The 16,777-nt window shown below is 27.6% G+C and overlaps 2 protein-coding genes across 7 annotated transcripts in view; one reads left to right on the top strand and one right to left on the bottom strand.

Moving 5' to 3' along the window:
• Positions 1–8,693, bottom strand: part of LOC117170982 (meiosis regulator and mRNA stability factor 1) — a 52,929-nt gene extending 44,236 nt beyond the window's left edge. The window contains exons 1-4 of the mRNA XM_033358025.1: positions 8,381–8,693; positions 4,529–4,908; positions 2,726–2,869; positions 2,347–2,631 (exon numbers count right to left, since the gene is read on the bottom strand). Coding sequence (XP_033213916.1) covers positions 2,347–2,631; positions 2,726–2,869; positions 4,529–4,867 — 768 coding nt within the window. The 5' untranslated portion in view covers positions 4,868–4,908; positions 8,381–8,693. The remainder of the gene's footprint in view (positions 1–2,346; positions 2,632–2,725; positions 2,870–4,528; positions 4,909–8,380) is intronic.
• A 4,570-nt stretch (positions 8,694–13,263) lies between these two features.
• The window catches only part of LOC117170601 (CREB-regulated transcription coactivator 1-like), a 164,035-nt gene continuing 160,521 nt past the window's right edge, over positions 13,264–16,777 (top strand). For all 6 annotated transcript variants that reach the window (XM_033357480.1, XM_033357479.1, XM_033357476.1 and 3 more), the window contains exon 1: positions 13,264–13,834. In XM_033357480.1, the coding sequence (XP_033213371.1) occupies positions 13,721–13,834 (114 nt within the window). In that variant the 5' untranslated portion in view covers positions 13,264–13,720. The remainder of the gene's footprint in view (positions 13,835–16,777) is intronic.

Here is a 16,777-nt window from a genome sequence, read left to right as displayed (position 1 = left end):
ATAAAGGACGTTTAGTGGTACTGAAATAATTTCAAAAATAATTAAAAATTGGAAAAAATGTAAACAACATGCAGATGTTTCAAGATTTAAAAAATAAAATTTGAAAGAATTTTAAGGACTTTTTAACCATTTAAAATATAAATAATTTAACTTTTAATTTAGGAAGTGTTCAGTTTATAAAAAATGTGATCATTCTATTTGTAATGTTTCTGCCTTAAAATTGCTTTAAATGATATAACTTAAATATTTTTTAAATTCATTGATTGATTTTTCAATTTAGACTTTAGAGCATTGAAAATGATAACGTGGAATTATATATTTATAACTGAATATTTGAACTCTACAATTTATAAAAGTTACAAAATTTATTTTGCAGTTTAACTGCATTTAATTAAAAAAATTTCAGTTTAAAAGTGTTAGTAGCTTCCATTTTATATATGAAAATTATTTTAAAAGTTTGAAAATCAAGAGTTCCACTTTGACTCTTTTCATTTGCAGCTCAGTTTTTAATAATTCAAATGGAAAAATTGTTAGCATTAGAGTTCAATTTTTTGAATTTCATTGATCATGAAAAATTTTTGCGAACCGGAAAGTGACCGGAAATTTTTTTCTTAGATTAAAACGGCCACCCTAAATCGCTTATCATCGTATTCTTCGCATAATCTGAATAAAATTTGTCGCCACATACATGTGTATGTATAATATCACTGTATAATATGGAAATTCTGTCGAAAACTATTTGTTTTTTATGAAGATTTATTTTTAGTATTCAATCATTGTTTCATACTTCATAAAACTATAGTAAAAAAAACTTATGCACAAATTAATGTGCAACTTGAAAATCGTACCTACTTTTTCTAGTTCTAGTTTTAGGCACCAGGTGGCAAAATGGTAGACCACCATTCACAATAGGGCCTAATTTATTAGGTCATGTCCTGATTTTCTGTGCCATGACCAGATATTCCATGCCCGAAAATGAAAATTCAGTGTCATTGTGCCTGTTCAATTCAATTTCAAAAACTTGACATGTGTGCAATTTTACTATGTTTAAAACGAAAGAAAAACATCAGATTGCCCCAAAAAATGGGAATTCTGAAAAGAATGAAAATAATTAACATATTGTACTGAGCGGTTTAAATAAAAATGTCGATTTTGAAAAATATATTTGTATAACTTATAAGCATCTGGATAAATATCATTTTTTTTTGTTCCAAATTCAACAATTTTATTAAAAGAAATTCAATCATCTTCGTGGCAAATTGAACGGTTTTGTTGAAAATTCAACTATTTGACCGGATATTAACTTTTTTGTCGAAAATTCCACATTCTGAATGCATTTTTTGTCTTCATTGGCTAAATAATTTTTCTTGATTAAAAATTCGTTTTTTTTTTTAGTTTAAAAATTCATCTGTTATTGTAGAAGTTTAATCAACTATTTGGCTGAAAATTTGTTTTCTTTGATATTCCAACTATTATAATTTTCGTTAAAAATTCTACTAGTTAGTTGAAAATGGAACTGGTTTGTAAAAATACATTTTTTTTATTGATGATTCATAATTTGTGTAAGTCGTATAAAATTACAGATTTCGTTACTCAAAATTACTTTGTTTAGATCACTTAAATTTACTGATACATTTAGTGGACGATACTGATTAGATCAATTCGTCTTTATGGATAGAAAATAAATCTTGGTTCAAAATTAATCTTTTTGGTTGAATTCAACTACTTCTGATTCAAAATTAAAACATTTTTTTGGTTAAAATATCAACTATTAGGTGTCAAACTCTTTTTTTTTTTAATTGGAAATTCAACTACTTGGTGGAACGTTGAAACAATTTGATAAGAATTCACTTTGTTGGTTGATGATTGATGTCTACTACTTTAATCAAAATTCGTTTCTTTTTTCTAGAATTCTACAGTATTTTTTATTAAAAATAATAATCTTTTTTGTTAATATCATGTATCCAATTTTTCATTAAGAATGAAATTTTTTTTGTTGAAAATTCACTATTTAGTTGAAAGTGAAACTACTTGGTTAAGAATTAATTTGGTTGTATAATGATTAATCATTTTTGTTAAAAGCTGATTTCTATGATTGACATTTTTTTACTATTTTGTTCAAAATTAATTTTTTCAACCGAAGGTTTGACGATTCCATTTTTGGTTGAAAATGCAACTAGTTGGTTGAAAATTGATCTTTTTGGTTGATCATTAATTTCCTCGGTAACAAATTTTACCTGAAAGAAAAATTTATAACGGCCAGGGAAAATGAAAAAATGGTCAGAAAAAAGTTAAGGAATTTGACTTTTTCTTATAAAATAAAAATTAAATTTAAGAAGTAAAAACCTTGACTGGAGTTCTGGACGGCAGTGGCTCCATAAGTTCTGTAAAGTCATAATGTTCATTTGCACATAAAATTAAAGCCTCAGAAGTATTCTCCTTGTGGAGAAGTATCACGTGAATTTTCTTCCTGTGTCGCAAGTCACTTAAATCAGCTGCGAAATTAATATCTCCAGATATTAAAATGATGGCCGCAGGACTGCCGTGAATATCGGCGAACCTCCTGATCGATTGTCTCAATTTTTCATCAGCAGCATTTTTACACGTTGCTGCAACATGTATTAAGTTAACCTGAAATAATTAAGTAAAGAAATGTTAAAACTCAGAAAGAGAAAAATTAACTATAATTTATAAATATAATTAGAAGAGAAGACGTTTTAATTACCTGAGCGTCATTTAGCTCTTGTATAATTTGCTTATTTTCTTTTTGTACATCACAGACTACGATAAATTCCGCCTCCTTATAACCATAAAAAAATTTATCTCTGATTACTTGCGTAACGGCTATGGCGGATCGCCCTTTAGGAACCTTGAAAAGAAGAAAAATCATTTAAAATGGACAGTCACAAAAAAATAACGAATGACTTAAAAATTGAGCAGACTTTTAGATTCGTATTTTCAGGGCCCGGATCGAACAAAATGCTTTTAAAAAGTCATATTATTCGCATAAAATTACAAAGAAAATCACATTGAATTTCTAAAAAAGTCCATAAAAAGTTGAATCAGAATTTTAAAGCTAATGAAAACAATGCAATATCAGACATGGACTGACTGAAATAATAAGGGTTAAACTTGTCAATTCGGATTATTTTCAAATGAAAGAAGTTTACAATTTTAATTAATTTTGAACTCTAGGAACACTAAATTATAAAACTGAACACTAAATTATAAAACTGAAAATTTACATTTTCAACCAAATAGTTGAATCTACAATCAAAAGAGACGAATTTTTAACAAAGTAATTAAAGCTTTATTTAAAAAGTTAAATTTTCATTCTATAGAGATACATTTTCAACCAAATGGTGGAATTTTTAAACAAAAGGTTTAGTTTTCAAGCATATAGACGAATATTTGAAAAGTCAGTTGAATCCTCAACCTGAAAAGTTTCATTTATAACGAAGGAAAATGAATTTTCAACCAAACATTTGGATTCACAACTAAATAGTTCATATTTAATCAAAAGAGACGATTTTTTAACAAAATAGTTCCATTGTTAAGCCAAAAGGCGAATATTATAAAAGACAATTAAATTATCAACCTGAAAAGTTTAATTTTCAACAAAAAGATAATTTTCAATCAAATAGTAAAATTAAAAAAACTAATTTTCAATCAAACAGTTACATTGAAAACCAAACAGTTGAACTTTCAAAAAAGAGACGAATTTTCAATAAAATAGTTGAATTATAAGCCTAAAAAGTTGATTTTCCAACAGTTAAGATTGTTTTCAACCAAGAAAGATTAATTTTTAACCAAACAGTGGAATTTTTAATAACAAAAAATCAATTTTTAACCAAATAGTTACACTCAAAACCAGATAGTTGGACTTTCAATTAAAAAAGACAAATTTTCAAGAAAATATATTAATTTTTTAGAATACATTTAAATTTTCCACAAAAAAGTACTTTTCAATTAAGACAGATGAATTTTCAATCCAAAAGGAATCATTTTCAACCAAAAGAATGAATTTTTATCAAAAAAAAGTTGGATTTTCGTATTGGGTTATATTATTAATTCAGTTCGAATTTAAGCGAAAAAACGAGAAAAGGGGGGAGTTTCTCGAAAGTAGGGAAAGAAGATAAATTCTTCAAAAACTGGGAATAGTGGAAGGAGTGTGAAGACTGTAATTAAATTAGAAATTAATCGATGTTAAACGAGTCTGACTTAAAAATTTCTGTCAAAAACTGGTAAGGATTGCAATTTGAAAAAAATAAATAAATAAAACTTTGAACACGGATTCACGAAATTAACAATTTTCCATTTCAGACGTTATTAATTAAAAAATTTCTAAATATAAAGCTTGAATGAGAAATTATTAAATTTTTAATGTTCTTAATAAATTAAATAAGTTTATTAGTCCCATTTGACTTTGAGACACATTTTTCAAAAAATTCAAAGGATCCGAAACTCTGATTGTATAATTTTAGTCCAATTTGCCCTGCGATTATCTAAAATAGATTTCTAAACTTACTTGACAATTTTCAATGTCCCAGAAAACACCGATCGGAGGCAAAAAGTTCGGTAAGTGTTTGGAGGTAAGTGGGCTGCCATGCTGAGTGTATGAGTAATCATACTGATGCCGCCGAAAGTCGAGCGAGCCGGGCAAACTTGCAGAATCCTGCAACGACTCTGTATCGTTATCGGAATTCGTACCAGATAAGGATCGAGTTTTCTGATAATCTATCGGGATTGCTTGCGAAGGAGTTTTAAGCTCGGATAAAAGCTTGATTAATTTATAGTTCAGCTCTTCTGCTTCGATATCGTTGTCGGCACTGTATGTGGAGTGCTTTGGAAGATACGCGTCCGCCATGTGATCCGAAAAAACTGCCACACTGCATGCCAACAGTTAACCTAATATCAAAAATAAAACATTTGGTTAAGAAATGTTATTATTTTTATTCTGAATTAAATGATCAAAAACATCTCTTTTTGAGCATATTTGAAAGCTGAAACGGAATTTCCATTCTTGTTGAGAAAAGCAGGATGGGCACTCCAATTAAGGAATAAAACTCCCGATTTTATCCCAGTGCGCAACATTTTTAACGATCGTTGAAATTGAAATATCAGCGTAACACTTTTCAAATTAAATTTTTTTAACTTTTATAAATTGAACAGTTCAGAGATTTCTAGTTGTAAAATATAAATCTGCGCTATCATTTTTAAAGCTCTAAATTGAAGAATGAATCAATAAATTGGTAAATGTTCGAAATTATATCATTTAAAGCAATTTTCAGAGACAAAAAAGTAGTGTCAGGCATTCAATGACTGAAATAATAACTTTATTTGTTTAAAAATTTAGAAAACATAAATTCGATTGATTTTTAAATATAAACTCGTCAACTTAGATAATTTTCAAATGAAAGAAGTTTATAATAATATTTAATATTATAATAATATTATTAAATAATTGAACTTTGAAATTATTTGATTTTAAACGTTTTCTACTTAAAAATTAGAATGCGGATTCACACAATTAGAAATTGTTCAATTTAAAACGCTATTAATTAAAAATGTTCGAATAATAAAGCTTAATGATAAATTATTCCACTTTTAATACTCCCAATTAATATGGTACAATTTTTCCTAGTTTTAAATTTCACTTTTTAAAGTTTTGTTCTGCATAAATTTTGTTTGTAGCCGAACCCTTCTTAAAATAAGAAATTAAAATATTTTCATTTTTATTCGTTTCAAATTTTCCATTATAAAATATTAACGATTCGAAGCTTTCTATTTTTGGAAATCCAGTGTCAAATTATTGATTTTTGAATGTTTAATTTATATTTATTCAATTTAAAAAACAATCAAATATTTATAAATAGAAAAAAATTAATTAAAAATTTTTTAATTGAATGGATTAAAAATAGAATGTATTCTACTGAAATAATATTTTAATATGATTTGAAATGAAATAAAAGCGTTTAATTATGAATCTATTATTTTAAAATTGAAAATATTTCATGTTTCAATTGAACGTGTATACTTTTTTAGCTACCCAAGCTTTCAAATTGAAACAGTTTAATTTTTTTGAAGTTCAAAGCTCTAAATTATTTAGTTTTAAAAAGATTCAGCAACGTCTTGTAAAATTGATTATTGTTCAATTTAAAAAATCATGTAACAATTTATATTCATATTTGATCAAACTAAAACGCTTTTCATTCACAATTTTTTATTTCAAACGTTGTTAATTTTCTAATTCTACAAAACTACATTTTAAAATCCTTTAAATTAAAAATGTACGCATAAAATTAAAGAACCTAAAATGGAAAATTTGTAAAGCAAAGATTTTAGAATCACATTGTAAACTGCATGATTTCATAATTGTAAACATTAAAAATTGATCTTAACATTTAATGTAAAGCTGACATGGAACTTATTTTACATTGCATTACAGCATGTGATATGGAATTTATGATATTTCAAGTGATTGGATAGTTTCTTTCTAAACTTTTATAAAATTCCCAGTGCAAAAATTAATTCACCAAGATTTTTACTCAAATCATAGGAAAAAATTCCCTGACATTTCCAGGTTTTTTCCAGGTACCTCAAGATTTTTATTCTGGCAAGTGTAATTTTTCATACATGGCCCTTCATTGGTCCTTGCGAATATCTAAATATTTAAATATTTACAAATAGAATTATTCAGATGTAAAATTCAATAACTGTTCATTTTCATTTGTGATAGTAACGAAGGAGATTTCTCACAAAAATATTTATTTTAAGTGAAATTAATGCGAGTACTACATTCAACAAGACAGATAAATTTTTAACCAAATAGTTGAATTTTCAACTAAAAGAAATTTCCATCAAATAGTTTACTTTTCAACTAAAAAATATCAATTTTTCAACTAAAAATAGAATATTTCAATTTTCACACAGAAAAAAAAGTAAAAAAAAAAAATTATCCACAAATTAATTAAATTTTCAATCAAAGTGATGAGTTTTCAATTAAAACTATGAATCTTCAATCGGAGTAATCGAGTTTTCAACCAAAAAATCTTTAACCAAAGAGAAGAGTTTTCAATTAAAATGATGAATCTTTAACTGAAATAGTTTAATTTTTATAAAAAAATATGAATTTTCAACAAACATTACAAAACTGTATCTGGAACAATTGAAGTTACAGCTAAAAAGATGAATTTACAACCAAGAAGATTAATTATCTTACAAAAAGGATGAATGTGCAACTAAAAATATACTTTTTCAACCAAAAATTAAATAGTTTAATTTTCAGTTTAAACAATTATTGACCAAATAAATTAATATCAACTAAATAATTAAAGGTTCAACAGCAATAGTCACATATTCGTTGTAAAAAATTAGTTTTCAAAAAAAAAACTTTAAACAAAATTGTTAAATCCAGTAATATAATGCTATTTTTGCAAGTAAAGAAACATTGTTATTAAATTTTTTAATCAAAATTTAAAAAATTATAATTCTTGACATTTGAATTTATTACTGATTTAAGAAAGGTTGAGTCGACTTTTAAGGATCTTTCCAAATTTTAATACATTTTACGATTGAAAAGTTTGGAAAAATTTTAATGTTTCATAAACATTTTAAGAGGTGAGACTTAATTTAGAATGCCAAAGTTATCTGCAAATTTGTGATGTTGGTGTAATAAAAATAAAATGCCAATCATTATTGAGGCTAAAAGGAGAACTATTATTTCTAAATAAAAAAATTAATATTTTGGATAACAAAAATTATGTTGAGAAACATAAATGTATTTAAATTTTTTAATCATCTCAGTAATCTTGATATGACATGCAATATGCACTAGAAAATAATTTCAAACTTTTGGAGCAACGAAACTTGTGTTTATTTCATAGAAGAAAACTTGATTCTGACAGAAAACAATTCTACGTCATTCAAACCGTTTGCATGATTAAAGTATATTTTAAATGATTGAGGAAAAAGTCACAGGTAAATTTTAGCAAACGTAGCATTCTATACTCAGAACTAGTAACGAACGCACTGTTCGCTAAAAAACTTGATGAATAAGTCAATCATTTTTCTTCTTGATGATAAGATGCAAGGCTACCAAAAGATCAAAATTTCAAATTGATTTACAGAAAGAAAAAATCGTAATCGCTCAAAAACCCTTTCCCACGATCCACAAATGTAAATAAAAATGAAATGCAGTGAGACTTAAAATGTGAAAACGAAATTAGAAAACAATCTCAAGATAAATTTAAAGTTCAAAATCGCAAATTAAGTACAATCTCTCTTTTGATATGATGCGAACGATGCAATTGTGCAGAACGCTTTATGGCATCTTCCCCATTTTTTAAACAAAGGTAATGTTGCAAATGTGGTTACTTACGCTTGTGAACAATGAATAACGGGTTTCGTATAACCTTGTAAGATTTCCGTAAAATCTTGTATATGCGATGGCGAGAAAACAATGTTAAAAATCTAAAATTGAGGTTATGGTTCGAGTTACTAATTCGGAGTAACCGTATACTCTATTGTCGAATAGTAAAATTTTTACCAGTAAATAAAAATAAACTTTTAATTCTTTACCACATCATCCCATTGTATATAATAGTCTGAATTGAAAGCAACGGTAAAAGAAAGTCTGTGTCAAAATATACATTGTTCTCGCGTGCCGCCACAAAAATATTCCACTCATTCCACCTTCCGCCATCGCATTCCCATCATTATAAAATTCCGCACGCACACATAAATTGCCTACGCGCAAGCTGGTTCGCGCAAACATAAAGACCAATCAACCAACGATCGTTTTACGGCGCGAAAGTGCAAATTTAAACAAAATTAACAAATACTAATAATTATATTATACTAGCATTGTCCATCGTGCAGACATGCAGAATGTAAAATTTGATATTTCAATCAAAAAAGGTGTTAATGTAAAACGTAAAACAGTTGAATACCTTCTCAACCACAAAAGTTAAATTTTCAAAAAGAAAGCTGATATTATTTAAAACTGAAACAGATTTTAATTTTAAATTGACAATGTATCACAAAGGACAGGAAGCGAAGCTTTCTGAAAACACTTCTGTCTATTCGTTATTTGCATAGATTGCGTCTTTTGTCCACGAATTTTTATTCTTTATTTTTAATGTTGTTTTTTACGAATATAACAAAAACTGTGCATCATATAAAAAATAATTAATACCAAATTTGTAGCTCTTTTTTAGATGAGCAAATTTTGCCTCATTTTTTGTAGCTTATGTCGTTTGTAAAAAAAAACATTTTTTTAAATGTTCTCTACGAATAAAAAAGTGTGAATCTTACCAAGAAATAATCCATAAAAAATCTTTAGCTCCTTTTTGGATAAACAACTTTGATCTAATATTGTTTTTTTTTCTTAGTTTGTGTCGTTTGACCATAAATTTTTATTTTTATTCTTAATGTCGTTTTTACGTATAAAGTAAAAACTTCGTCTCCTATAAAAATTGATTAACAGATTTGTAGATATTTTTAACATGCACAATTTTAGTTGATTAATTTTTTTCGTATCTTGCATAGTTTGACCGCAAAATGGAATTTTTCATTACTTTTTGTGTAATCAAAATTTGACTTTGCAACTTTTCGAAAAAATTCAAACAATTGCTATGGTAATCTTGTAGAGCTTTCAAAAAGCCACGTTATCTTCTCCAGACTATTTTTATATCGTGCGTTGTATAACTTAAAATGCTCATTTTCCTTTGTTTTTTTGGGGGTTTTAAAAATGCTATATATCTATTAATTTTGGTTTTGTCAAAAAATGTGCATGGATAAATTGTTGGCCTTCTTTAGCACTAGGAACAGCGCATATAGAATTTGTAAATCTTAATAAAAGAGTCTTAAGCAATTTCAAAATTCTCTAACTTTTTGAATTTGTATCCAGAATAGCTAGCTAACGAACTTGACCTTCAGTTTCTGACATTAAAAGAGTGTACCAAAGGCCAATCTAATAGATTAATTTTTTTAAGTTATCGTGCTCACAGATAGGCAGACAGTTTCGTAAAAAGCAGTTTTTCGGATTCAGAGAGTATTAAAACGTGGACATTTGACAAAAACAAGGGTCCCATTTTTTACAAATCTTATACCTTCTCTGATGAGATTGTAAAAATATGAAATTTCTACCATAAGAAATAAATGTCTTAAACAAAATGTCGACTTTTTAACAAACTTTTTAAAAATTATAATTCATTATATATTTAGTCAAGAAAGAAAAAATATAGGTAAATTATAATTTAAAGAGAAAACTTATTTTTCTTGGAAAATTGCTTTTTATTTTATAAGACTTTGCCAACTTTGAGGAAAAATTTGAGTCAAATAAAAATGTTTTTAGAAGTTTTTAACGATTGGAAAATATTTAAAAATATTTTAGAAATTTTTAGAAATCTTTCAAAGTTTTAAATTTTAAGCTCTTCAAAACTTCTCAATTTTCTAAATATCTCTTAAATCGACTCGAAAAACTCTCAAAATTATCCTAAAATCTTCTGGATTCGTTTTTATCAATATTGGAAATCTTTTGTAGTATTTTCAAATCTTTGTAAATATTCTCTTAAAATAATTTTTCAAACTAAAAAATCATAATTAATTTTTCCAATATCTTTTAGAATGATTTAAAAAGTTTTTCTCATATTTTATAAATTTAGGCAAAACTTAAAAAATATCTTAATGAATTTTGAAAAATAAACACCTGAATAGTTTGTTCCCTAAAATCTTATTGGGTAATTTTTTTATTACCTGGACCGTCTAACCAGCAAACTTTGTTTGATTTTAATTCTTGTTCGGGCTAAGTAATATTTGTGAACAGGAGATTTTGTAAATAAAATCAAATTATCACATTTTTCTTGGAAACAACGAAAGATACAAACAAATATTAAGCAAAAGTTTGCACACCAAAAAAGTTCTACAAAAATTTATTTTTCATATATTCATATTTTCTTTTCATAGCTTCAAAATTCTGAGAAAAAAATTCAGACTATTTACTGCAACACTCCACCTTTTTTATTTTTTGCAATATTTAAAAAAAAATCTGCGGAGAGATTCGACGAGAGAATTTTGGAAAATAACAAAAATTACAAGGGATTCCTAGTGAATGCAATATTGTCAAGGCATTTTAATCTATTTCATAAAATGTTTAGGATTTTATTGGGTCTCGAAGGGTTTCAAAGATTTCTTGGGATTTGAATGGTTTTTGTTAAAGAATTTGGACGAATAAGTTCAATTTGATTTATATTGAAATTATTTCAAATTTCTACTTATTTTAATGGATTAATACGATTTCCAAAGATTTCAATGGGCTCTATAAGGGGTTTGAACGAGTTTCTCTAGAACTTGAAGGAATAAAATAAATTATATTTGCAAGGATTTTCATAGATTAAACAATTCTTGAAATTAATTAAAAATCTTTCTAAAAAATCAAGGGATAAAAATAGATTTTGTAGGATTTCGAAAGATTTCAATCGAGTTGAAAGAATTTGATCGGATTTCAAGGACTTTATAGAATCTCTAATTTTGTCAAAGTATTTACGGGATTTAAAAAATTTTAAGCTATTTTAACAGATTATAAGAATTTCAAGGGTTTTCAAAGATTTGAAAGAGTTTTGTGAGATTTCCAAAGATCTAAGTGATTTCTAGAGAACTTCGGAAAATTAAGAAAATGGAATCTATTTTCAAGGAATTCCAAGCGATTCCAAAAATTTCAAGGGATTTGGAAATACTCAAGAAATTTTACAATATTTCAAAGATTTAAAAGGTTTCTAGATTAGAACGTTTAATTTAGAACTAAATCAGTTTAGCTCAATTTATATCGAAGGTATTTCAGATTATTTCAACTCATTTGAATGGATTGCTATGATTAATTGTCAAAGACTCCATTTTTTAAAGAGAATTGAACACATTTGTAAAGAACTTTAGGGGATAAAATATATTTTCTTCAGCGGATTAATAATTTGTGATTAAAATATTCTAAATTGCTGTTTGATTTCCATTTTAACAGTATCTATATGTATCGAAAAAATCCAGCTATTTGTACAGAAATTAAAAAATTGTTCATTTTCAAACGAATTAAATTTACTTAAAAGAATTGAAATTTTTAACTGTTTAATTATAAAAAACTTTTAATATCAAAATTCTTCATAATAAAATTTCTAGAGTTTGAAATTAAGTTCAGATTCATTTAATTTTCAATGTTCTATAGTAGAGATTTTTGTATTTCTAATGAATCCCATTTAAAATGCATTTTATTTTGATTGTTTTATTAAAATAATTTAATTTCAAAGGTTTATAATTGAATATGTGTTAATTTTGTGACAGTGAAAGTAACTGAAAATTAATTTTTTTATTTAAGAAAAATTATTACCAGACTTTAGACATTGAATTTGAAATTCTACAATTTCAACTAATTTGTCCAATTTGAAAAATTTTAGTCTGAAACTTTTCAGTAGTTGAGAGTTTGTAATTTTTAAATTTCATACACTTTCAATTTTAAATGATTCTATTTTGATCGCATCTAATGAGAAACAATACGATTGTAATTTCTTTCATTTTTAAATTGTTCAATTGTCGACATTCTACTTTGAAATTATTCGATTTTTAACGTTTTGAAATTGTCCTTCAATTTCGAAATTCTTCTATTCAAATACTTTGTCCAACTTTCAAAAATGTAGTCTGAAACTTTTCAATTTTTGAGAGTTTTTACTTTAAAATTGTTGAATTTCAAACAATTTAAATGTTAGATTATTCAATTTTGATAGCTTTTAGATAATACAATTTCAATTCCTTTCAATTTTAATTGATCCAATTCTAAAAATTCGAATTTGAAGTTCTTAAATTTTGAACGTTTTGAAATTGCCCAATTTTCGAAATTTTAATCTGAATTCATTGAAGTTTAATCTGAATTCATTCAATTTTGAGATTCTTCAATTTAAATTAAACTTTTCAATCCTGAACGTCTTGTAGTGAAAATGATGCAATTGATAAAATCATTCTCTATATTTTTATTTTTTTTGCTTTAAAGTTTTTCCCATGTTAGGAAATAAAACCCAGAGACGTTACTGCTAGTAACAAAATAATAATAAAACTAACAATAAGTAACAATTAGCTGTTTTACTGACTACGTAACGCCAGCTACCGAAACTAGTCCCAAACAGTCTCCAAGATGGCGCAGTATGCATTAATTAAATGCTTAAAATCCGAGTCACCGCAAGTTCGATGCGCCATTCCACAGTGATAAGAGCCGTGATATGATAAGGAACTCTTAAATTCAGAACTGTAAACTCCACTCCTTCAATTGCCTTTAATTCGGCTTGACCTCTTGACCGCGACCGTGACCTCTTACGGAATTCGTTAAAAAATCTCTCCCCCTAACCTCATCAACCTCATCTCCTTTTGTTTTTGTTTCTCATGAATCGTTTCGGTCTCGGTCGCGACAAGCAAGCAAGCAAGACTCGCGATGTTTTCGCGGCTCGCGGTTCCTGCGCGATGCGCGTGGCGCGTTGGTAATCTTGCGTATCAGTAATCACTGGCCCATCCAGAAGTAGGCAGTGGGTTCTGTCCATGTTCGTTCTACTCAAATCGAACAATACAAAATTGGTGCGCGATCGCGTGCGGTACTATTTGTTCTTATTAAATTCGCTCTTGTGCTGTGCTGTGTCCACGAATCCATTGGAGTTCAAAAATAGTTAAATAGTGTCTGGCAACCATGTCGAACCCTCGAAAGTTTAGTGAAAAGATCGCCCTGCTTAACCAGAAGCAGGCGGAAGAGACGGCCGCTTTCGAGGCGATCATGAGGGAAGTCTCCGATGTCACCTGCAGAGTAAGGATTATCCTCAAATCATTTCCCCCAACCCCTGCTGTTCGTCTACTCGTGCCCCGATCAGGGCCTCTCCAAACCCGGACGTAAAACGTAAACAACGAGTGCTCGCCTCGTCCGTATGGCTCCCGCACGCACACGAACACAGTCCGAGCCTCTCTGATACGCAAAAATCATTTTTTTAAGACAAACAGTCAGTGGAAGTAATTGAAATAGTAGTATTCAAGTGAGTTCTAGCGGGGAAAATATTGTCGTGGGTTGGGCTTGTTTTTATTGACATTCGTGTGCTTTGACCCCGTGCTGCTCCAGTCGGATTATATTTCGATTATTCAGAATTAAAGATTCTAACCTAAAAAGCTAAAATATAACAAAAAACAACAAAAGGTTCAAGTTTATCTTCCCTTTTTACAGTAGTAAATAGAGTTATCCTTGAATTTATAATTTGTTTGTTCTATTTTTGTTATGTCAAAAAAGTAAGGTTATGTTTTGCTAATGATAATAATGACTAATTATTAATTTTACTATTTATATTCAATTTTCTTTTAATGTTATGATTTTTTAATGATCAAAATTTCTGTATTGTAATTCGGATGAGGATTTTGAAGCATTTTCCGATGATCGCGCCGCCTTTCGACCTAAACCGCGACCCTGGTGTTTCTCGTTTGTGCATTTTGTATTCAATGCTGACATTACGAGCATAATATTTTTGAGACTTATTTTTGCTTCTACATTTTGGCGAGGAAGATTTAAAGGGTACTTTGTGCAAGTTTAAACAACAAATATTGGAATTAGAGGAATTAATATTTATTATTTCGAGCTGTGCTTTTAAATCTGGTTAATTTTGCTGCAGATGAAATCCGACCCTTGGGGCGAATGAGTATTTTTAGAGGCGTGTGGCAACTTTAAAATTGATTTTTTGGTTTTCGAGTTTTAATTGGGATTATCAGAGAAGAAAATTTTCATGCAATTTCCGGACTCTAAATATGTTTTTTCTATCTTCAAAGTTTGTCCTCCATACAAAATATTCATTATGTTTCTAATAACTTTTCCAGTTTTTTGCTTTATTAATGTCCGACCACCGAATACTTTTTTGCAACAAACACATTCTATTTACCAGGATTTTCTATATACATTTTCACCTTAATTTCATCGCTGAGGTAGGTTTCTGATGTTTTAACACTAAAAAATTTCTGGGTTCATAACCTGTTGATCAGTAAATCCATGGTGTTTCGCGAACTTCGAAATCGGGAACCCCCGGGAATTCTATTTAGGATCGGGAATTGTGTTCGTTTGTCGAAATATGTACTTTATTTTCTGTTTATTGTTTATTCGAGAATCAGAGAGGGTAAAATCGGATTGTTTCACGTGTGATAATATCAAAGTTGATTGATATGATCCTAAGCTTCATTTCATTCTATCATGTGAATTATTAGTAAAAATTTGTTCTAATACAAATGTTGAAAGCTATTCGAATTCTATATAAAATTAGCCAGGATGGAGGCATGATGTAAGTTTTTAAAGAAGATAATGCACAATAGTGCAAACTTCAATAGTTTAATCAAATTTAAATAAAATTTAATTTAATAAAAATTTTCAACGTTGGAACAACAATTTTTGAAAATTCGATATGAGTAAGGAAATACGTAATTACAAAAATCAAATTACAATAATGGCGAAAAGTTGGTGCAAGTCTGTAGAAATTTACCTTTAAAATGATCTCAAGAACGTTGAGAAATGTTGATTATCTCAGAGCTAATTTAAATTTAAGGAAAACATTGACATTTGTTCTTATTTTGCAATATCTTAAAAAATTTTTTGGCAAAATGAGTTTATCCTGGCGCCGTTTGTCGAGAATACAGATAGCTTTCAACCTATTTAAGAGAACGAATTTTACTTCTCGTATATAAATAAGTTATTTCCAAATTATAAAAAAAATATGCTAATTTTTAAATTGTTCGGGGGAAAAATGTGGTCGGGAAAACCCGGAAATTTTAAATTGGTCGATCGCTTGGCGACTGAAACAATATTCAACTTACTTCAAATTCCTTAGTATCAAGCGTTTAATATTATATTTTTTAAATAAATCATTTTTTTGCTTTAAATCTCCGAAGTATTTCAGTTTATACTTTATAAAACTTTAAATATAATATTTTCCATTTTATAACAGACATTGAAATTAAAAAGCCTGATTTGCATTACTATTATTAATTGAGGAATATTTTTCATCATAAGCAATTTTTAATAAAAATTGTTTTCTCCTAGCGATTTATTCAATATTTCTGTTAGGTATTTATTTTATCTTAAAGTAGAGACTACAAACTTTTATATTTTCGAAACATTAAGTTTGCATTTCGTAAGACGAAATTTATCAAATTGGAAGTTTGACCGAACTAGTGTGAAGGAGACTTTTAGAAAAGAAATTATGGAAAATCCGTATTTTTATGGAAGATTTATCAAGGGTGTGATTCTAGATTTATTATGTAATACATTTTCAAAAATAACGTTATTTTGTTCTAATAATGATCTATTTCTCGTTTAATTATATAATAAACAATGCGGAATATTAACAAAAATTGAATTGCTAATTATTTTCAAAGAAATTCTAATACATTATTTTAAATTGAAAAGAAGATTAATGAAAGTATACACTTTTTATTCATTAAACCAAAAGATATGACCGAATAATATTTTATCTCGATTGCCGCACATTGTTTTCTAAATTAGCTGTGGGCTTTAAAGGTAAGAAGCTTTTTGCAGATTTGCCGTTACACAAAGCTTTCAGAGTCACGTTTAAGTAAAAAGAAATATTAACGATAAGAAAGCTACGCATTGATACAGTGTCGTAATAATAAATGTATCTTTATTAATATTTCATTTTGAAAGTATTCCAATTTTGTAATTAAATTAAAAAATAGTCTTCATATGGAAACCTTAATTATTTCTGGA

This window comes from Belonocnema kinseyi, chromosome 4 (assembly GCF_010883055.1).
Source record: "Belonocnema kinseyi isolate 2016_QV_RU_SX_M_011 chromosome 4, B_treatae_v1, whole genome shotgun sequence".
In the NCBI taxonomy this organism is placed as follows: Eukaryota; Metazoa; Arthropoda; class Insecta; order Hymenoptera; family Cynipidae; genus Belonocnema; species Belonocnema kinseyi.
The sequence above is the reverse complement of the archived record's forward strand: the minus strand, read 5'-3'. Positions and strand labels throughout refer to the sequence as shown.